General features: G+C 51.0%; 2 protein-coding genes across 4 annotated transcripts; one reads left to right on the top strand and one right to left on the bottom strand.

Annotated features, from left to right (window-relative positions):
- Positions 1-759: 759 nt before the first annotated feature.
- On the bottom strand, positions 760-7,175 carry CNPPD1 (cyclin Pas1/PHO80 domain containing 1). The gene is made up of 8 exons (XM_053948211.1): positions 6,927-7,175; positions 6,639-6,741; positions 4,167-4,248; positions 3,500-3,620; positions 3,286-3,414; positions 3,046-3,107; positions 2,680-2,797; positions 760-2,207 (listed from the first exon to the last, which is right to left on the bottom strand). The coding sequence occupies exons 1-8, from the start codon at positions 6,993-6,995 to the stop codon at positions 1,575-1,577; spliced, it is 1,317 nt and encodes a 438-aa protein (XP_053804186.1). The 5' UTR covers positions 6,996-7,175; the 3' UTR covers positions 760-1,574.
- Positions 7,176-7,623: 448 nt separating this feature from the next.
- On the top strand, positions 7,624-21,476 carry RETREG2 (reticulophagy regulator family member 2). 3 transcript variants are annotated; one of them, XM_053948208.1, is made up of 9 exons: positions 7,624-8,003; positions 9,785-9,891; positions 14,666-14,696; positions 15,430-15,565; positions 16,903-16,987; positions 17,764-17,901; positions 18,226-18,320; positions 19,202-19,337; positions 20,028-21,476. In XM_053948208.1, exons 1-9 carry the CDS (start codon positions 7,975-7,977, stop codon positions 20,750-20,752), a joined length of 1,482 nt encoding a protein of 493 aa, XP_053804183.1. In that variant the 5' UTR covers positions 7,624-7,974; the 3' UTR covers positions 20,753-21,476. The 3 variants fall into 3 exon arrangements, with proteins under 3 accessions (XP_053804183.1, XP_053804182.1, XP_053804184.1); XM_053948207.1 differs by lacking the exon at positions 7,624-8,003 and adding an exon at positions 8,017-8,180; XM_053948209.1 differs by lacking the exon at positions 7,624-8,003 and adding an exon at positions 8,019-8,119.
- Positions 21,477-21,918: the final 442 nt, after the last annotated feature.

The following is a 21,918-nucleotide window of genomic DNA, read 5'->3' as shown; positions in this document are numbered from 1 at the left end:
TGTGGCCAGGAATGTAAGTGTCACCCTGGTTTGTCACCGCAAAGGACAGGTGACAGGCAGCCTCAAGCAGGCCATCAGACACTATTACAATGCCAACTACCCACAGCCTGGGTCCCATTCACTGCCTCTGTGGGCAAGCACTGGGTAGGCCACAGCCTTGACACCTCTTCCTCCATGTGCTTAGACTAGTCCCACCAGCAGCATCCTCCAGTTTCAGTATGCCCTGCTCATGCCTGTTTCACCCCAGCATAGCATCTGCTGCCCTCCTGGCCCAGCCTGGTCTCTAATAGGGGTCTATTATATCCCCTATTCTCCTAGGAGAGTACTGAATCCTGCCACTGGACAAGGATGCGAGAGACAGGAGCTGCCTGCTTGGCTGGAAAGGGATGCTCGTGTTTTTGTCACGGGGCAGAGGTGGCTGTGTCAGTGACCTGGTCACACCCTTGCTGCTCAAGGCTCACTCATTAACAGGTAAGACTTGGGAGAGCAAAGAGCAGTGAAGAGAACATGCATTCCCCGCATTCCCAAGGATGGAGAGCCTCCTCTCTCCTGTTGTCCCTGCCTGCACCAGACCTGATATCCCTCATGTCAGGAGAGAGACTGCAGGACAGGCCTTGACAGGTCTCCTGGGCTCACTGGCAGCACCTAGGATTTGCCTTGCACAGCAGCTCCAGGAGCAGGCACAGCTGCATGGACGTGGCTCTGCTCTGGGGCAGGCATGCTGCCAGTATGGAGCAGCTCAGTAGGACGAGGCAGGCACACAGCAAGAACTACTTTTATTGGAAGAGATTTGCATTTACAAAAGAGTGAAAAACAGGTGTAAAATCCACAGTAAAAAGAAGGGGCATGATGAGCTGGCCTGGTCAGCAAGACAAGGTGCCTTCTTCCCACTCTGAGGAGCAGTCAGGCACTATTTTCTCACAGACACAGACAGCTGGGGTTTGGGATGGGGTCACAGAGCACCCCAGATTCAAAACACCCAACACAGCAGGATAAGGAAGTTCAGCCCTAACCACACCTCATCCCCACGAAGCCCAGTGGGGCACAGCCACATCAGGGTACCTGCTTATTGTCACTCTTGCAAATTCCAAGAAGTGGCCTAACAGCCCCCAAATGTAAATACTGCTATGACCAGCCTTCTCGCTCCCACCTCCTTCAACCTCCTCTCCCCTACCCCAGGCACCCCACCTTCTCACTGGGGTCACTTAGCCCCTCCACCCTGCACACACAGTCCCAGCCTCCAACATCCCATACGCCATCTCTGTTCAACACCGCTCACTACAGGACGAGGTACAATAACCCCTATGCACAAGCACCCCAGCCCAAAGGCAAACCGTATTTACCCTCCAGCTATTAAGTTCCCACCCCAGCAAGCCAGTTCTACCCCAACCTGTCCCAGCAGCCCCAGGTGAAAAACATCCCTGCCCTAGGTGGGGGGACACAAGTGCTGGTTTGAAAGTAATGCAGGAGCCTTCAGCCCCATGCAGTTCCAGGGATCAGGGGTCCCAGAAGTGCAAGGAAGTGAGTTGTGCCACACTAGAAGGGAAGGGGAACGGGGCTGCTGTCCTACACTCCTAGCTGGGGAAGATGAAGCTCTTGATTCTACTGAGATCCATTGCAGTATGCAAGAAGCACTGCTTCAGCCCCAGGGGGTCCAGCCAGTCCTCACGGTTGGGGGCTGCATCCCATGTGGGGCCCGCAGTGGCTGAGCAAGCATGGCAGTGGAGCACCGGAGGAGCCGGGAGCACGGCGAGTCCAAAAGGGCCAGGCTGGCTGGGGGCTGCAGTGGGGGTGGTACGGTTGGATCTCTCACAGGCAGTGGGCACTTTCCGGAAAGGACCTTGTGGGAGGCGCCTGTGTTGGGCTAGATCAGGTGCCTTTGGGTAGGACAGGGCTGTCATCACGCTGCTCCACAGGTAGAGTGCAGTCGCTGTGACACCTCCACGATGTGGCTCCTTGGTCGTCTCATTCTCCCCCAGGCAACGGGTGCAGCTGGCTGAGGAGACATTGGGCAGCTCGGGCTGGGGTTGGCCAGGGGCTGGGGCTGGCTGGGCATCCAGGTGGCACCTCCTCTCCTCAGGGAACAGCGCAGGCCGGGGAGCTGCAGCGCTGACACTCCTTACGCACACAGACCGGTGCACGACAGTGATGGAGGTGAAGATGGCTGCGAAGCCCGTCAGGTACACCACACCCAGGAGGCAGGCCAGCTAGGGAGAAGCCAAATGTTAGCCCAGACACCCCCAGCAACAGCACCCCCTGCCAGCCATGATGTAGCATGGCCACGGTCAACCCAGCAGCCGTGATAGGAAAAAGCATCACCAGCTCCAGGGCTGGATGCCGAGAGCAGGCAGCCACACTGCTAATGGTGGGCAGCACATAGCCTGCCCAAAGCTGGGCCTAAATATCACAAACCAAAATGCCCCAGCTAAAAGCCAACAGTTCCTGTTCAAAACCCTAGCTGGTACCCAGTTGCCTCCATGCCACCACCATGTCCTTGCACTATGACTTGTGGGGCTGTGGTCCAGCACAGGGCACACTACCCAGCACTTTCTGACAGCTTCCCTTTTCAACAGAGAATAATCCAAGGTGCTGCTCTCAGTGGAAAAGAGGGTCCTGCTCCAAATCCACAGCCTGCTGTGTCCCATGTTCTTGCAATTAGCTGCTCTCCTATGCCCTTACCTTCACCACTTGCTGGTAGAACTGGCCCAGCACATGCTGCCACATGGACTGCTCCATGAGGACACACAGATCTGTGTAGGTGAACCAGCCACGCCACATGCCCTGTTTTTCAGCCACACTGCAAGAAAAAAAAAACAATAGGGGAATGGTGGATATGAATTATATGGACCTCCCCATAAAAGCATCTTCAACCCAAGCAGGCTTGGAGAAGACCCTGCTTAAGCTCTCTAGAATGGAGCTACAGAGCCTAGCTATGGCTCAGAGGTGTCCCAGCCTCTTAGTTCACTGCAGCAGGGCTATCTCCAAGCAGGGGCAGAGCCAGGCTACAAGACAGATAAAGGGATCATCCCCACCCTAGACACCTACCGTCCTTCCAGCCAGCTCAGCACTTCAAACAGCTCCCGAGGATCTGTGTAGAGACTCCAGTCCTGCCGGGACAGCAGTTAAAGGTCAGTGCAGTCAAGGCAGGTCACCCAGCACCCAGGCACATCTTTCTCTATCCCTTCACGGGAGCATGTGGGACAAAACCAGAAAATCCAGAGTCCCCTCGATGTCTCTTTTCCCCTGCTCTGTGAAACACTTGGCAGCAGTTACAGTTTCACTTACAATGGCGCTCAGGAAGTTCATCTCCAGTGTGTTCATGGTCTGGACATCCACCTTCCCTGCTGCTCCCCACTCGTCGTTGAACACCTCCTCTTCCTCACCCTCATCATACAGATACTTACTTGCAACCATCTAAAAGTAGCACAAAGGACAGGATCTCAGCCTCCACTGCACTCACTTCCCGCCAGCCCAGTTACCGCCCTGCCCCGCCACTCACCATGGAGATCAGGAAGAGGTCTGAAGATGAGATCTGCTGGAGGTATTCAGGGTTCCGGTGCCGGAGTCTCTCAATGTAAACCAGTGCCAACATCATGGAGCAGGGTGAGATGCAAGCTTCCCTGTAGGACAGGACAAGAACCAATGCTACAAAGGTCCCAGGTACCAGGACACAATTTGGCTGCTCCCTCCCCATGCAGACAGTAGGAAAGTTTAGCAAATCGCTACATAGATCACAGCATTGCCAGCTCTGTGCAAGTTGTCCTGAGCTGCAGCACAGAAAGTGCCAGGAATGCAGGGTGGAGAGCGACAGCCCTGGTTTCTGTTCCCAGGCACAGTCAGCTCCAAACTGAGCAGCCCTGCCTGCACCAAGGCATGCTGTGAGGGCTCAGCCGCCAAGAGGAGAACTCCAGGTTCAAATCTGGTTACCCAGGGAGCTGCAGATCCAGCCAGTACAGACTCCCAGTAACAAGAGCACATATGCACCCCAGAGAGAAGGATGAACTCGAAGCCGGCTGCCTGCTGTCCGTGCCTCCAGCTTCTCTTTGACATTAATCAGGCCTAGGCACAAAGCCAGTGGCTGGCCCAGGAGACAGAAGTGAGTCACAGGTAAGACCAGAGCTCCAAGTTCTAACACGGGACATGAAGGGACAGGTTTTGCTTCTTACCGAGATACATGAGACACGTATTTCTTCTGGAGTCTACGGATAGGACTAGGAGCCACTTTCTGCAGCAACTCCACAGCAATATCTAGGACAGAAAAGCACCAAAAGAGTTAGTCTCATGTGGTCCAGCCCATGCCCACCTTTCCCATTCTCCCTACAAGCCCATCAGGTCTTGGTGCTTGCTCAGCCCTTCAAGTTAAACTATGAGGCCTTATGAGAGGTCAGGGACAAGTGAGGAACAAACAAACATGCAGGGTATGTTTGATGTGAGTGCAGGGCATGTAAGAGGATGTGAGTGACCAAGGCCCTGCGGCAATGCCAGATCAGCAGGTCTGTGTCACAGGGAACCACCAGCAGTCAGCTGCAGAGAAACATCCTGCCCTCACTCTGCAGGACTTCAGACAACCCTTCCAGAGGCCTTCTTTCTTCTTGGGCCTGATGTCACACCACATCTTCATGGTCCTTTGCTCCCCTCCAACCACCAGCACTTTCCCCCCCCAGATCTCATCAGCATGGATCCAGCCCACCCTACATCACCCTGAGATGACAAAGCACCAGGTACCCACGTGACCAGGAGCCTGAAGGCACTAACAGGTATCAAAGCACCCGATACGGTGTAACTGCAGCTCAGCCTGCTTTCATTGCACTCAGGGACGTGCCTCAGCATTCAAGCACAGACACTGACATATACTGGCAGATGGCTCCAGCAGCTCCCATCTCACTACCCTATACAATAGGACCAGCTGGGGGCATCCCAATCAGCACTACAGTCTGATGCTAGGCAAGAAGTGCTTTAGACAGGAAATTAATTTTATTTCTGAGCCCTTGGCTGACAGCAGAGCTCATTCCAGCAGCCTTGCATTTCCAGCTACCAGGGGAAGCATCACTGTACCCCTTCTTTCTACATCTCTCCAGCACCTAAGAGAATCCATGTACTAACATGAGTGATTTGCCCAAAGAGCAGCAACCAAGCTCAGAAAACACTGCTCTGAGGAACTTCCCTACACCATTCAGGCCACACCACTACTGTGATGGACAGCCAGGCAGACACAGCTCCAGCCACCCACTGGCTGTGCCCAGCCTCTCCCACTGCTGCTGCTCTCTCTGCCATTCCAGGCCACCACTGTGCCACCGCAAAGGCAGTACTAACATCCCAAGTGATCCCTACAAGCTCGTCCTGATATGAAACCAAATCCTTCAGCCCACAAATCCAACTCACAAGAGTGTCCTGTCCTAGAGGGAATGGACAGCAGCTGATCAGTTTCCCATCTCACAGCACAGCACACTGAGTGTGGTTACTGTTCTTCTGTCTCCAAAGGAACAAATTCACATTTCAACTCCTCTCCTCAGCCAGCCCCATACCGCCTTCTGCAACCAACCTCCAATATCAAAGACCTTTTCCTGCTATTCCACTCTCCCAACAAGCCTCTATCTTGTTTGAGAACAGTGCCATAAACTTGCCATGTAGCAAGGACAGATGTACCAAAACAGATATCATAGTCCTGGGGCCCCATTTTTTGAAAGCAGTTGGTGAAGGAAGGCTGTAAAAGCAGATCAGCCCATGGACACATTCTCCATGTGCCACTCTTGCCCCCAGCTGCTGGAACCACAGCATTTCCTGAGTGCAAGGCAATCCTTACAGTTAATAGCCCCGAACAGTTTTCCTGCATGACTGTACCCTTTGAACTTTCATCCATGGAACAGTCCCACCTTGCATCCTGGTATAATGTCAGCCTCGAGCCTCCCTCACAGCGCTTGTGCTGGAACTCGTGACTCCCAGCAGTGCCCAGGCAGCTGGCTGCTCGGCTGGGTCTGCCCTGGCACCACACACTCAGCATCCTCCTCCTCACCAAGGCACATCACACACAGCATCCTGGCAACTTCAGACTGTTTCCCTAGCAAGCAGCTAATGGAAATGCTGAGAACTCCACACAGCGAAGTCTAGCAAACCACTGCATGCCCTTTTTCACTCCTCTCCACCATCACCTGCACGAGCTCCTCAGCCTTAACCCAGCCATGTCCTTCTGCTCCCCAAAACACTGCTGAATCGACAGGGAAAAAATAATGTGATTCAGACAAACACAGCAAGAACTTGTCACCTTGGTGCTCACAACTAGAAGTTGAACAAAGCCCTGAGTGTTTTGCAGAGCACAAGCAATTATCTAAGACAGCTCTCAGCAGGAACAAGTTCACAACCTGCTCTGCCGAGGAATTCACAAGCAATTTAAAGGACTTGATACACCCGTATAATGATGTCAAAAATGCAGCAACGGGCCAGACGGGGCAACAAAACAGAGAACAGAAACCATGAGGCTCTGGCATCCTGCCCTGCTGTATTGTACTGAGCGGGAAAGGCTGGGCAGGGGTGGGATTTGGCACGGGGGAGGAAGCAGGTGACCTACTCGTCTCGGCCCCTTGGGCTACTTCCAAAGCCCTTGACTCAGCATTCCCATCTGGGGACAATCAGCAACCCACCTGCCACAGGGCTGGAGAGATTATCCAGGCTGCAGTCTTTCTCCCAGCCATAATAGAGCCGCTTCCGCACTCTCTCGCTCAGCTGCTGGTGCCTAGGCAGGAACTGAAGGCAGACAGAGGAACGTGAGGAAGGCCCGGAGTACTCCTCATACCATGCTTTCCACCTCAACCCAGTTCAGGACTACACCGGGCCGGGGCGTGCGGCCACATGGGGCTCCCCGGGAGCAGGGGATAGGGGGGGATCACCCCGAGGGCCTGCTAAGAGCAGGCTGGGCCGCGGACACTCACCGTGAACTCCTGGAACCCACTGAGGGAGAAGGCGCCCTCCTCGTCCAGCAGCAGCTCGTCTAGCTCCATCTTGCCCGCTCGCAGGCCGGGGGCTGACAGATCCCCTCCGGCGATACGGGGCCGGCTCTGAGGGCGCGGCGCCGGTCCGCTCCGAGGCCGAGGCCCGGTGCAGTGTCGGGAGCGGAGCCCTCAAAGGCGCTCCCAGCCTGACCGCCGCTGCCCGCCCTTCCGCCCTTCCTGTTCCGGCGCGGGGGCGCGGCCGGTCCCCGCCCCTCCCGCCGCCGGGCGCACGCGCGGCCGGTGTCACCCGGTTCCCCCCGCCCCACCTCGTCCGTCCCCGGGCGCACGCGCGCGGCGGCAGCGGCCGCCGGTCCCTCAGGCGGTGCCGCCCGCCCGGGCCGGTGACAGCGGCACCTCCCCCCTCTCTCCCCCCCGCAGCCATGGCGAGCGGCCGCGCCGAGGAGGCGGCGGCGGCGGCGGCCGAGGAGGAGGAGGAGGAGGCGGCGGCGGCAGCAGCGGCGCGTCTGGCGGCGGCGCTGCGGCAGCGGCTGCGGGGCTGGGAGGCGGCGCTGGCGACGGCGCAGCGGCTGCTGGTGTGGGAGAGGCCGCTGCACAGCCTGGTCACCGCGGCCGCGCTCGGCGGGGCCCTCTGGTGAGCTGGGACGGGAAGGGGGACCGGGAGCCGTCGGTGCCGCCCGTCCGGTTCGTGTTCGTGCCCGTGCCCGCAGCGTGCGACGGCTGCGGGGCCCGCGGCCATGTCCCTGGGTTCCGGCGGCGTGTGTTCCCGCAGCCCGCACCGCCGTGGGATATGCACAGCCGGGAGTAGCCGCGCTGTTTTCCTCTGACAGGCATAAACAGGCCCCTCCCTGAAGGGAGAAAGTGCCAGGAGGATTGCCTTGTCCCGCGATAATAAAATGCAGATGGGCCCAACTGGAGCCTCGCCCAGTCACGTTTCTGCTTAATTTTTGCATCCGTGTTTTTATCAGTTCGTTTCACTCGGTAACTGCGGTCAGAGAGCTCCACGGCCTCCTGCGTCGGCAGCTGCCCTATGGCGTTTTATTTAAACCCTTCTGCTCGGTAATTTTTCCCGGGAGGTGCTGATTTTTCACTCAGCTTTGGCGCGAGAGCATTCCGCCTTCCTGTTTTCCCTTCTCTGCCTCTTCGGCAGGGCAGCAGCATGAGGAGATGGGAGTGTGAGTGGCAGAGCCCAGCTGTCGATGGGAATGAAAAACATCCTGTTTGTTTGTATAAACAGTGAGTCAGTTTTACTGATAAAAATGCTCTCAGCCAGTGGCCTTTACAGCAGAAAAGGTCGGAAGTGGCCAGGGATAGAGTTAAATGTTGGTTACAGATTGAATAGCAAGGGGCAGATTGTGGAGTTAAAGGAGGGAAAAATAAGTGACTAAACAGCCTTTGAAGTCTCTCTGATGAGGCAGCTTGTGTTCTGTTCCCTCATCCATACAATTATCAGAAGTGTGCGAGCTAGCCAGACATAAACTCTTGGACTACTCTACCAGCTGAAAAGTCTCAGAGCAGAGCTATGAAGTGAGAAGGAGGGGGAGAGGTGCAGGTGGTAGGGGAGATGGCAGGGATAGTGGACAATGACAGCCCACAGACTCTTTGCAAAGGTAGGGAAGAACAAAGAGTGCCCAAAATATGGGACAGCAGAGAGAGATTTAAATAGAGGAGGAAAAATAATTTAGGGTCCCACAGAGGAATTCAGCCAGGATCTTTTAACTGCAATACATAAATGAGACAGAATAGGAAATTATTTTGGAGATGATGTGTTAAGCTACAGAATTGCTGTTCAATGAGGAGGAGTACAAACGTCATTGTTTAGGTCATTAAAGGTCCTGTAAGCCCATGAAAAGTGCAGGTTTTGTTCTGTGCTGCTCAGTGAGGCACATTTCACTTCCAGTTCGCCACCTGTGACTTGGTGGGAATCCTTCCTTGCTCTGCACTGTGAGATTCTCCCTGACTACAGTCATTGTTCAGTGTATTTGTCATTAGTTACTGGCAAACACTCACTGAAGAGGAGCAAAACTGCTCCTCCTTTCTGGAAAAGAATATTCATTAAGGAGATGAAGGTGAATGCATTTCCCTGATTTTTTTTCTGGAGTGAATTAAAAGCAGCTTCTCTGAACTAGAGAAAAGGATGAATGCAGACAGCCACTGCTGGCACAGGTGGCACCGTGGCACCTTTGCTGTCGAATCTCTTTGGCGTGGAGAGATAAACTCTTTGAGTGGCATTGCACAGCTGTGTGTGAGTAGTATTGTGTGAGCTGGCTAGTGGCTTGAGCCAGTGTGTGGATGTGGGACATTAAAGGTTTTATGATAAAGTCAAGTGAGCAACTAAACCATTTGAGTGCTAGCTAGGCACTGGTCAAAAAGGGAGAGGTTTGTGATAAGAGAATGGGCATCTAGAATGGCAAGATGCATTACCTGCATGTAATGCTGGACCTTGCCATGACAAATGGGATGTAGGTTTTCAGCAAACAGGCTGAGTGGCAAACAGTTTTTCTGCTACAGCAGTTTGTCTTTATGTTATCTAGAACCTCCAACTTGAGGCTTTGGAGGGACTTGTACAAGTGAGCATTAGCTTTGTTTTGCAACCTAGAGAGGAGCTCAGAAGCAGGGAAGGAGAGCACTGGAAGATGGCAGGGAATGAGCTGTCTGGTGGTTGGCAAAGGCACCATTTGAGAACGTGCTGTGGTGTGGGTGGGTGTCTGCAGAGTATAATGCTTGCTACAGTGGCCCACAGCAGTTGGGTATTTCTGCTTTGAGCTGTATCTATTTGCTCACCAAGAGCAGTAATTTGCTGCCTTTTGCCTGTCTAACAATTTTTGTTTCATTTCTAGGTTGTTTTCCTCCACCTCCCTGAGACCCCTCTTTCTCCTCAGCATGTCCCTTCTTGGCATCCTCTTGTTGGAGAAGTGGAAACCCAGGTTCCTGTTTGATTTCCCAGGTATGTGATGATTAGCACTGTAGATAGTGACAATGGTTCTAGTGTTACCAGCTGCTGGGCTATGGCTTTAGCCCTTCCTGGGCTCTGTCAGCAGTCATGTAAGTCCCACTCCTACTTTAACTGCAGTCCCAGGTACTGGTGCTGCCTCTTATCTTTTTGTGTCAGAGGATTAGGATGTATCCTAATACTCTGGGCATGGAGAATTGCTCCCAGTGCTGAGAAATTCTGGGAGTGGCTAATTTTGAGAGTGACTAAGGGGCCCAGCTAGCTTGCCAGGGAAGCTAATGACAGGGATGATGTGTTTCTGCTGTGTCCTTTCTCTCCTGAAAATGTGGCAAAAAGATCATTTCAAGTCTGAGCACTTATGGCCAGCTGAGCTGAGGGAAGGAAAGGAGGAGAGGGAAGTGTTTTGGTTTTAGTTAAGTTCAGTGTGGGCTTACACCATGAAAGAAGCAGAGCAAATGAGAGCCACTTCTTGTGGCAGATAGCAGAGTGGATGATGAAGTCTGACAGCAGCAACAGTTAGTGTATTGTACCTGTACTGAACAGCATCTGGTCTCCAGCTAATCAGTGAGTCTGATCACCTGTCTTATCTTTCCCTTTTATTGAAGGGTCTGTGCCAACATTAGGCACAAAAGCAGCAAGAGGAATGGCCTCATAAAGATGGTAGACATGGATTGGCTGCTGTCTGCTTTGAGTACCTCCTTCTTTGGAGTTTATTAAATGACGGAACCCAGACCTGCCTACTGCATCTACTACTACTGTTCAAAGGCAGCTCAGGGCCCTCCATCCCTGCCTCTCTACTCTAGGGAGAGTTCCCAAATGAAAGCCCTTCTATATGTGTGTTTGTAAGGTGCCCTTTATTTGACCTAAAAGGGTACTGACTTAAAGGGTGCTTTCACAGAAATCCTGATAAGATTAGGTATGTTACAGCCGTAGTCTTGAAACTGTTTGCTTTGTGTGGTTCAGGTAACCAGGCAGTTAAACTGGACTGGCCAATTTAATTTCCTGCTTATTCACATTGGTTTTTTAAGGGAATAGTTTAAAGCCAACCCAAACCACCTCGCTTGAACTGTGTCCAGAAATGCAAAAGCCTGTGTCCAGTACAGAATGGTGTCATTGAGGCAGGTGGGGGTGGAATCATTCCAGCAAGTACTTGGCCTGTAAAAGTTGTGTTGTCATAGAAGAAATAGGAAATTCATACTGAAATCAATTTATATGATGCAGAGCCATGAAGAATAAAAAAGAAAAGCAAACAAAACAGCAACACCAGGGATTAGGCTCATCCTATGCTATCAGCTCTGCTAAAAGTCGGTGCACATCCCACTGCACCTCTCCTCAGTTTTCTTCACATATTTCACGCCTTCCTGCTTTTCTGCTGCAGAGAACAGGGACACCTTTCTGATGTGCCTGTTTAGGTCACAGCCCTAATTTTGACATGATCCACTGGACCATGTTTCCTTTCCTTCCATGAGGAAGAGTGGTGCTCTGCATTCATGAGGGGCCTCCCATTGAATTGGTACTCCTGAACACTTAGGGGTTCTTGTTTGGCTCCCACTTCCTGCTGAAGCAGAGCTGCACCTTTGTGGCTTGCCTCCTTAGTGCTTCCTGTTAGTCTTTTCTGGAGTTCTGGGAGATGGGTCAGTACCATACCTTCAAGAATCAGCACGTACATACACAAACCTCAGCTTGTGACATTTGTGTATGTCTCAGATGACTACTTATAAGATGACTTCTGAAGGAATGCTAAAACCTCAGCATATATTTTGCAGTTAATCACACACTGTGATCAGGGTCACACTAACAGCATTAAGATGTGCAACTTTTTTAGGCCCTTTCAGAAGGGACTGCATATTTTCAGCTCCCATGCAGGGTATTTTCTCAATATCTACATGGAGTTCTACTTAGATACTATTTAAGGACTTAGGAAGCATCTCCAGTTTCACCTGAAATGGGTATCAAGTAGGCATGTTTTGGTGGTAGCATTGCTATTTGGCAGCTGTGTTTTGGTCAGTGGAGGAGAGTGCAGTGTGGAAGACCTCTAGCAAAAGTTGTGTTGCAATTGAATGTTAGTACTCCTTCAAAAGGGCCCCTGCTTTCTAGCTGAAGTTTGCACACAGATGAAGAATGTCTCTTGGAGAAGCGTTGAGGACCTATAAGAGCCAAGGAATCCATCAGCAGTAATTTGTCAGTACCAACATATAACCTAAACTCCTGCATGGCTGTCTGATCACCAGGCTCTCAGAAGAGTCTGGTGTATGTCAAGTGATTTTTATTAATCCACAGTCCAGTGTGAAATGCTGACAGATTTCAGCCAGTTATTGACAATCTGAGGCCAGCTCTGGGTGTCCTGCTTGCCAGCTTAGTTATACTGGTGCTTGACAGTATTTCAGCACAGGATGGAGTTAATAAGCCTTAACTAAGGGACCATTTCCTGTTGGAAATGCTCTAGGTTTTTTGGTATTGGGCTGTTCTTACAGTTGGTCTAAGACTCCAGTGCTTTGAGATGGGCAGCAGGCAGACTGCTCTACTACAGGAAGCAACATACTGTTGATCTTAAAGACAGCTTGTGTTTTGCCAGATAGCTGAAATCATGTGAAGACCCTGCAGCCTGCTGAAATGTTCTGCTCCCCAAAGTGTCTCTGAAACCTTCAGGATCAACTGAGGAGAATTGTTTCACTCCCTCTGCTGGTGTATTTTGGATGGCTTGGATGACTGCAGCCAGTCGAGAGGAGTGGGGTTCCTGTGCCATCCCACTTACTGTGTTGCTGGCGCCTCTGTCCAGCAGAGGTGGCGAGCATCCCAGCTCCTCATTTGATACACTGTGCAACTACACAGCTGAGGGTGTAGCCAGCCCTCACAGACTGGCCAGTGCCAGATGTAATGTATTTGGTGATTTAGCGCAGGTAATGGACGAGGCTTAGAGATAGAGCTGGATTTCTGTGTGCTGCGGTTAAGCAGCTTTAGATTCCTGAGCACAATAACAAAACACAGCAATGGCGGTTGCAGGAGGGAAGCAGCTGCCCTGTGGGGGTGGAGCTGCATTCATAATATTCACACTGCAGCTCAAGCTCCCTCTGTGAGCTGCCCCGGCCACCATGCCAAATGCTCGTGGGCAGAGGAGTGAGTGGGCAGCCCAGTCTGAGAGCAGTTGACTCCTCTTGTCAGGCCTGATTACTGGAAATCTGGGTCACGCTCTCAAAGAATCGCCTCCTCCCTGGGTGGTTGGCCTCCTGCTCCACTGCACGAGCTGGCTGGTGCAGTGCCTGCAGCGGGAGGAGGAGTCTGGCAGACTTGGCCCAACACCTTGTGTCTTGGGAGAACAGTGGCAGGGCTAATACAAGCAGTTGGTCTCTTCTGTGGCTTGAGCTGGGTGGAGTGTGAAGTCTCACTGGGTGATTGCAGTGATGGTTGTTCACATATTTGGTGCATTTCAGTGAGGGAGTCACTGCCACTCCTGGGCTTTGTGCCTGGCTGGTGACTCCAGGGAGGATTCAAACCCCTTTTTGCACACGTTGCATTTCTTTAGCCCATTTCTAACTATAAGCCTAATCTTTGTGGTTAAACTCTCCTCCTTTATTGTAGTTCTGTTGACATGGTGACATGCAGTGTGACATGCAATGTGGGGGACAGGGTTAGGATAATAACCTCATGTACCAAGTTTGCTGCTGGTCAGACAGCATCAAAGATATATCAGTCCCTGCCAGCTCTAGGACAGTAGGTGAACTGGTACAGGAGAGTAGACCTCAATGAGCTATCACAGCATGAATAGGGCATTGTTAAACACAGGAGACTTACAAAGACTGTGTTGATAGAAGAGCTTTGGTTGAGCCCTGTACATCCTGAGACACCAGGCAGCTTGATATCACAGATACCCAAATTTGTAAGCAACCAGGCTGATGAATTTCAATTGTTATAGAATTTTTTTTTCTCAGTGTATCTAAAAGCAGAGCATAATCATACATGACCTCTGCTATTGAAACAGCACTCCTCTTTTCAGTACTACGTGAACTAAGTCCCTGTTTGATCATCACTGGTTTCAGTGCAGAGAGGAATGGGAGAGCCTTTCCCTTGTCCTTATCCAGAGTGATGGACCTTAGGAGTATAGTTCTATCTGTGCCTGGCACAAAAGGCTGTCAGGGGACATAAAAGAGACCTAAAATTAGAAAATTATGCACAAGACTGCTATTTGTTACTTAATTCCATGGGAGAGAATGAAGACAACAGGGACATCTCTGGTATTTGTACATAGCATTCTGCCAAGGACTGGGCTGGTCAGTGGGAAATGCAGTTCAGACCTCCTGGTTGCCATGTTTAGCTCCGAAATGGAAGCTGAAGCTTTGCCCAGCTCCAAAACTGTGCTGGCAGCCCTCTTTGAGTGACAAGTGCTGGCACCCACTGTGGGAATGGCAATGCCCAGACATGTGGGACACCAGGAAAAGCTGCATGATTCCTGAAGCAGACAGCCCCATGTAAGCACCACGATACACATCAGATATGAGTGCCTTGCTGTGTGTGTGTTGGGTTGCAAGGTGTGCTGGGGTGCCCATAGACCAGTGCTCTGCTGCTCCAAGTCTTCAGGCACGCTTTGCTAAAGCCTTTGCAGCTCAGGCTCCAAGCCAGCAATTCCTACTTGCATGAGAGCACAAAGAAGGTCCCCAGGGTGCATCCAGAGCTAAGGATGATACATCTGCAGCTCTGCTCTGTTCAGCTGGTAAAAATGTCGGGTTGTATTTTTTACTTGGCTGACTAATCTGCTGTGTTCTCTCTACAGCACAGCCATCAGAGGAGCCAGGAGGAGAGAGGTAAGCTCACAGATGTGTTCCTTGGTGTGGGGAGAGTGGGGAAGCCTTAATTTAGTATGGTGGTCTCACCTGTCCTTTTTTTCTGTTGTAAATAAACTGCATGGCTCCTGCTGTGAAGCATTGCTAGTGACTTCTGCCCTGGTAGCTGCTTATCAGCTCAGGAGCCACAGTTTGAGACTCTGGGGAAAGCTAGTGTTCTTTCAGTAGTAATAAAACTCAAGTACTTCTGATGTTAGGAGTTCTTAGGTTTATTCCCTGGATCTGTCCTGAGCTATTTTAAGAGTCCTCCAGAGAGAAGATCACTGAGACTGACTTCCACAGGCTGAACGTGCTCTGTCTGGTGGTGTGGCTTGCATCCTTGGCTGTGGTTGTAGGTCTGAGCACCTCATTCTGCCTACCTTGGACTTGGTGCCAGAGGAGGCTATATAACTAGTTCCACCTCCAGTGCTTCTGTCTGTGTGGCTTTGAGTAAACTGCTTTGCATCTTGGGCATGTGGCATGGGGATTCTGTGGCATGGTATCTGCTGCTGCTTTGCTCAGGTGTCTCTTGACTTTATTCCTGATTGAAGGGGAAAACTGTCTCCAAATCAAGCATCTTCAGTAGTTCAGTTGAAAATGCAGTCAGTATTGTCAAGCCTTGGTAGGGAACTCTGCTTCCTGGTGCAGCTGTTCCTGTCCCCCAGGAAAATAGATCATGTTCAAAGATTGTCTTCTTGCTCTTGTCTGTCTCTAGTGAGGGGGTGACTTCAGGGGCACAACCTCACCTGCTCAGTGTCCCTGAGCTGTGCCACTGTCTGGCAGAGAGCTGGGTCACCTTCAGGCTCTACCTGCAGGAACTGCTACAGTACAAGAGGCAAAATCCTGCCAAGGTAAGCTGGAGATACCTACTCTTCTGTGCAGGGGCTTTTATATCCATTACTAGTGCCTTAAGAAATGAAAGAATGTAAATTTAGTATTTTTACAATTGCTATCCCTGTCCAATATTTGCTGTTAATTCCTTGCAGATTCTATGTCATGGGAAGTTTAAATAATGAGTAATTGACTTCCAGTATTTGTAAACTGGAGCTGAACTTAACCTCTCCTGTGAATGGCTTGCTGTACTTGATTTCATTTCTTAGTGTGCAAAGGAAGCTCTTAGATTTGGACTGGGGAGAAAAAAAAGAGAAGCTTACAGTCTCTGGCCCTTTCATGAGTTCCATTCTTAAGCTGGTCCTATTTCACTAGCCAGGATTGTTGCTAGCAAAGTCCAAACGCAGCGCTGTTTCCGAATGCATGGAAACTTGTCATTAAACATGTTCTAATGGCTGTGATGTATGCTGTTTGGAAAGGATTTGTAGACAGGAACTGCCTTAGCATCACAAAAAGTAGGACAGACCAACCACTAGGATTGTGTCAGGCTTCCTGACATTCAGTATGCCAAAAGGAGTGGGTTTCTAACACTGCTTATTGCTCCTTTTCTGTCCCAGCCACGGGGAGTAGAAGACCAGGTCTGAAGATACCCATAAAGAATGAACTCATTGGGAGCAAAGCCCATAGAGGAACCTTAGCTTTTGCAGACCCTCTCCATTATGAATTAAACTCTTAATTGCAGGATATAGTCCATATCTGAACCCATGCCCTGGTTTGCAAATGGTCTATTCTCACTTCCCCCCGCCTGCCCCCAGGAGAATGTAAGACAAGCCATCAGGGCTGCACCATTATACTTCACTTTTTCCAGAGGAGAAAGGTCCTGATCTGATGGGAACATGGGCTCTACTAATGCTTCTGCCAGCTGGTTTATGGCACAGCAGTGGCACAGCATCTGGTACTCTGTAACAGGTTCCTGTCTCTGTTGGGACAGTACAGTTTTCTCCTGAAGTACTAAGCTCTACAGAGAGATGTACAAGTGGCAATTTACAGTATCCCATCATATCCTCAAGGAATGTAATTTACTTCATAAAGAACTGTCTGATAAAGTTGTGATTTGTTTTATTGGGGTGTTGGGTTACCTTGGTCATCCAGTGCTTGAACCTCTAATGCTTACAGCTTAACCCAACGGAGCTGTCTGAGTTCTGACTGTCAGCACCTGAATGTACTTGGTGCAGAGCTGACTGACTGACTTGGTTAGGGCCATCCCTCATGTTGCACTGAATGGGTTTCTGGCATGGGTTGCATAGATGTATCTCTGCCTCTTGTCACTTCTGTTTGTTCCTCTCTCTTCCTTCAGTTCTGCATGAGTGTCTGTGCAGGCTGCCTGATTCTGGCTGTAGTTGGACACTATGTTCCAGGCATAATGATCTCCTACATCATTTGTGAGTATAAGCAGTGCTCTTGTCTGACTTAAGCTGAGACATGACCTAACTGTGCTGTTGATAGGCTGGTAAAAGCAGATTTGTAGTATTCTCAAGGGGATCTGTGCTAGATGATGAATCAATTTTCAGGGAATGTGTTCCAGGAAGTCTCTGTAAGCACATGCATGCAGTACTACTGCAAAGGCAGGAGAGGGAGCCGTGACTAAAACATTGGTGCCCTCTGTTCCCCACTGCTGAGGCTGTGCTGACCGAGGCTCCAGGGAAGCAGGAAGTTACAGTCTCACAGTTCCTAAAGTGGACAAATCCATATCGAAAGTGTTGTTAAAAAGCTTTATGTTGGGTAAACAGACCTTTTTCACTGCATCATGAGACCCTAATAACTGTGTTCTGGTGCTCTGCTGCAAGTGCATCTACACATGAGCTCTATGCAGCTACCCATATAAAAGTTCTGGTAAAACTTAGTTTTAATTCTCATTTAAGCTCATTTCAAGGCTTCTGTTGCATGTTCAGTCTGGGGTGCAGTGGCTGAAGAGAAGGGCTTATGCTTCATCTTAACATAAATTTATATTCTATCTAAGATCTGGCAGTAAAACCTGGTTAATCAAGCAGCTTTGCAATGAGTAAGAAGAGCCATGGATGTGGATTTTTAGGCAGTCAGATGGGAACGAACGTGCTATTGAAATGTGTTTCCCTTGAAGACTTTCTCAGTGGCACTACAGGAAGAGTCAGGTTGTGCTTGATCTGTCTCTCACACTCTCTGCATTCCATGTCCACAGTGCTCAGCATTCTGCTGTGGCCTCTGGTGGTCTACCATGAGCTGATCCAGAGGATGTACACACGTTTGGAGCCTGTCCTGATGAAACTGGACTACAGTATGAAGGCAGAAACGCTGCACCACAAGCATGAGAAGAAGAGTAAGGAACCACCTTCTCTCTGGCTTTTTTTGGTGCTGTATTCCTAGGGTGGAGCCATAGCAAAAGGACAATAGGAGACCATGTCTGCCAACACTGTGTAGTGACAGGTTGCAGGGGAGCAGGGGAAGAGAGGTGGAAACTTAAGGGTTATATAGAGAGCAACTATGTGCTCCCAGGTGATCCTGAGAACAGCACATGGGAGCAACAGATTATGCTTGTCTCTAGGAACCCTGTGCAATTTCATGGAGGAGGTACTGGATAATGGTGTATAAAGGCAGAAAATTCCTTCATTGTCATGTAAAGCCTTTCTTCTCTTTCTCACAGAACGACAAGGGAAGAGCGAGCCTGCAGCAGGTGATGAGCCAACAGCAGAGACAGAGAGTGAGAGTGAAGCAGAGCTGTCAGGCTTCTCCCCAGTGGTAAGAGCTTAGCAGGAGCCAGTCCCTCCTCTCTGGTCTATAGCAGCTTGAGAGCCAAGGGGTGGTCTGAGTACAGCAACCATGATAACACACAGCAGAGCAATAAATAACTTCTTTGCAGAATTCTAAGGGGAAGAGGTGATGTGTTTGATGAAGGCCATTGTCTCCAATCTGGGTACTGAGAATTAGGTGCCACAGAGCTGGTGACGCCATAGCAGGGCAGAGCCAGCCATGCCCCAGCCTCCTGCTGACCTCAGAATTACTTTGTGGGTTATGCTTCATGCTCAGAGAATGTGAGCGTCTCCTGAAGAAATGAACTTCCCTGCTGTAATGTGCGGGGGCTCCTCAAAACCGGAAAAGGGAGTTGAGCAGCTCTAGTGTCTCTTACACAGTTCTCTGTTTTCAGACAGATTGTGTGTGACCTTTCTATATTCGCACCACAGAAACAAACCAAGCAGCAGCTCTGGGCATGTAGCTGGGCTGTGAGGTGGGAAGCTTGTTTCCAAAGGAATGTGGATACTTGAACCACTGCTACTTGTAGAAGGCTTTGTTGTGCTCTGTGTGAATGCAAAAGGGAACAGGTGTTCTCCTTGGTGATCCCAGCAGAAGAAGGATCTAAGCCTTCTGAGACTCCTACAGTCTCATCCCATCTTGTGCTGCCTCTTTTGTGTTCTTCACTGAGAGCAGGCAAACCTTTGGGCAGTGATTTACTGCAGGAAAGCCAGTGAGCTGAGACTACCCTTCCCTCCAGTGCAGGGAGCACTTTGCCAGCATACTGTCCCTCCAGCAAGGACTTCTGCCTGGAAAGTCTGGCGGTGCCCATAGGCAGCATGGGTACTTAGACACACTGGAATTTGTCTCTCTGCCTTCATCCCATGCAGGTGGATGTGAAGAAAACTGCCCTGGCACTGTCAATCACAGATTCTGAGCTCTCTGATGAGGAGGCTTCTATCCTGGAGAGTGGGGGCTTTTCTGTTTCAAGGGCTACCACCCCACAGCTGACGGATGTTTCTGAAGGTACATGATGGAACACCTTGCTGCCATTTAGGCCCATAACAATGAGTCATACAAATGGGAGGACAGGGAGAGAACCCAGATATTTGCATGGGAAGAGCATTGAAAGGAGGAAGGAAAAGCAGTGCAGCATGCCCTGACTTCATGGCTGATCATAAGCTGGTCCTGAGTGGCCTCTAATTATTGCCCCACAAAGCAATGCCATCTTGTGACTCTAGCGAGGGAGCAAGGCCACCCACAAAGTCCCACAGAAATAATTGAATAGGATAGTCACACGCCCATAGATGATGCTGGGGGAAACAGGTCGGACTTACTAGCTCAGAGAAGGATTGGTTAGTGGTAAAGAACATGGAGGTAACCACTCAGTGGCCATTTGGGTGTCTGGGAAGGAGCAGGCAGGTGATGTAAGCACAATTTTCCTGACCTTGGGAGTTTTAATAGGAGGCACTAAATGCAGAGAGCGTGAGCTGGAGCAGGAAGTCCTCTCTGAGCACAGAGCACATAGAACAGGATCACAAAAGAAACATTACACATGAATCATGCCACTGGCAGAAGGGAATAACTGCAGACCTCTTCCTGCTGTACTCCAAGGATGGGGAAGGTACCTTAAAGTCAGCTGTGGTGCATCAGCTGGGGAAGGTGGGTGGGAGGTCAAGGTGAAGGAACATGTACCTTAATGCTGGTGCCTTTCAGACCTGGATCAGCAGAGCCTGCACAGTGAGCCGGAGGAGTCATTTTCCAAGGACCTGGCAGAGTTTCCATCCGTGGAAGAATATCATTCCAGAGACCTGGGACCACAGAGTGATGAAGACACGTTTGGTGTGCCCCTGGGTCCTGAGCTTGCCCACGCTGCCTGTGAGCTGGACTCAGCAGACAAAGAGGCCGCGGACTCTGACCTCTCCATCCTTCGCCTCGCGTCTCCTCTCCATTTTGTAAATACGCACTTCAATGGGAGTGGGCAAGCGGCAGGAGGCAACACAGAGCCAAAGACTGTCCCTGCCCCAGGCCTGGGCATCTGCATTAACACGCTGAGCGAGGAGATCGTCACCACTGCCATCACCACAGCGGTGCAGAATACCCTTTCTGCCCTCCTGCGGTCCTCAGAGGCCAGTGAGGGTCCACCCCTCTCCGAGTTCCTCCCCATGGAGCCTGAAGAGAAACTGAGCTTCCAAGCACACCTGTCAGAGAGCGAAGTGGTGGAGACAGAGACAGAAGCTTCACCAGAGGATGAGGAGGAAGCAGATGACTTTGAGCTACTGGATCAGGGGGAGTTGGAGCAAATGGATGTAGAGCTGGGGTTCAGAGAGGAGCAGGAGGCACAAGAGGCTGCTCAGTCTCCCTCCTCTCCCATGCTTGCTGAGCTGCCAAAGCAAGGAGATGAGGAGGAGGCAGTGATGACAGCAACATCTATGTCTTAGGTCTTACCTGTGCTCCCCCTTTTCCTCCATCATCACTGGAAAGAAGGAAAAACTCACACAGTGAACGTGCAGTGGGTTTTTAGATGTTTGTGTTGACTGGGATGGAAACGCATCAGTGTTAATGTGCTGTGTCTGGAATAATGAATCCTTTCCATCCTTCTAGAGCCTGCCCTTCACTGGCTGAGCAGGAGGCCCTGCAGCTGGGGAGGAGCCGGCTCCTAGAAGCCTTATGTCACAATTGAAACACCAACCCCAGCAAACGCTTCCTAGTAATGGTGCAGTATTTCGGTCTGTCTTCTGTTTGTCTTTTGTTTTGCACGCTGAGTACTGAGCTAGCTGTAGCTGCTGCTAATACCCACATCCCCAGTAGGACATATGCAATCTTATTTTATTGGGTTTTTAAATGGCTAAAAGTGTAAATAATTTTAACTTTCATTGGTTTTGTCTGGGGGGAGGGACGGGGTGCACAGTCAAATGTGGCTCTCAGGGGCAAGCAAAGGGAAAGGGGTCTTTGAAGCAGAGGGTAACAGTAGGGGGCAAGGGAAGACGGGTGTTGTGCAAAGAAACTTCTTCTGCAGACTGTTACTGTCTTTTGTGTCACTGCTGGAACAGGGTGTTGGGCGATACCTGCTTTTTTTCCCCTCTCTCATTTGAGTTCTGTTACTGGGTGGCTGTGGAGTTGATTTTTTTTGCAATCAATGAAATTCACTCCTGGCCCTGTTCAGTATTCCAGTTTTTTGCTGCTGTGGCATCTCTTGCCTTCCACACCACTGACCCTTCTAGCACCCCATCCGGGCTCTGCTGGGCATCCTAGCATGGCACCTGGAGACTCCGAGGTGACTGGAATAGAGCCAGGAGCTTTCTTACACGGCAGGATCTGTGGTTTGTGTCCCTTGGGGCAGAGGAGGAAGGATGGAGGGACAAGTTCAAGCTGTCCCATGGCGGCAGACACCTCTTGCTGGCCTGGCAGGGCAGGATGGTTCTGGCGATGGCCCTCGTGGACTCCGCCTTGCCCTGAGCCTTCCCCCGGCGCCGGGCAGGTCTCTGGAGCTGGTCTTCCCACGGGTCCCAGCGCTGCTCCCGGAGGAAGGGCATACGGAGGGGAGAGGGGGCCGTCCGGCGCCGCGGGGCGGGGCGAGGCCGCTGGGGCGGGTCTGTGCCTGGTT

The sequence above is a fragment of the Vidua chalybeata genome, chromosome 7 (assembly GCF_026979565.1).
Source record: "Vidua chalybeata isolate OUT-0048 chromosome 7, bVidCha1 merged haplotype, whole genome shotgun sequence".
NCBI classification, from domain to species: domain Eukaryota; kingdom Metazoa; phylum Chordata; class Aves; order Passeriformes; family Viduidae; genus Vidua; species Vidua chalybeata.
The sequence above is the reverse complement of the archived record's forward strand: the minus strand, read 5'-3'. Positions and strand labels throughout refer to the sequence as shown.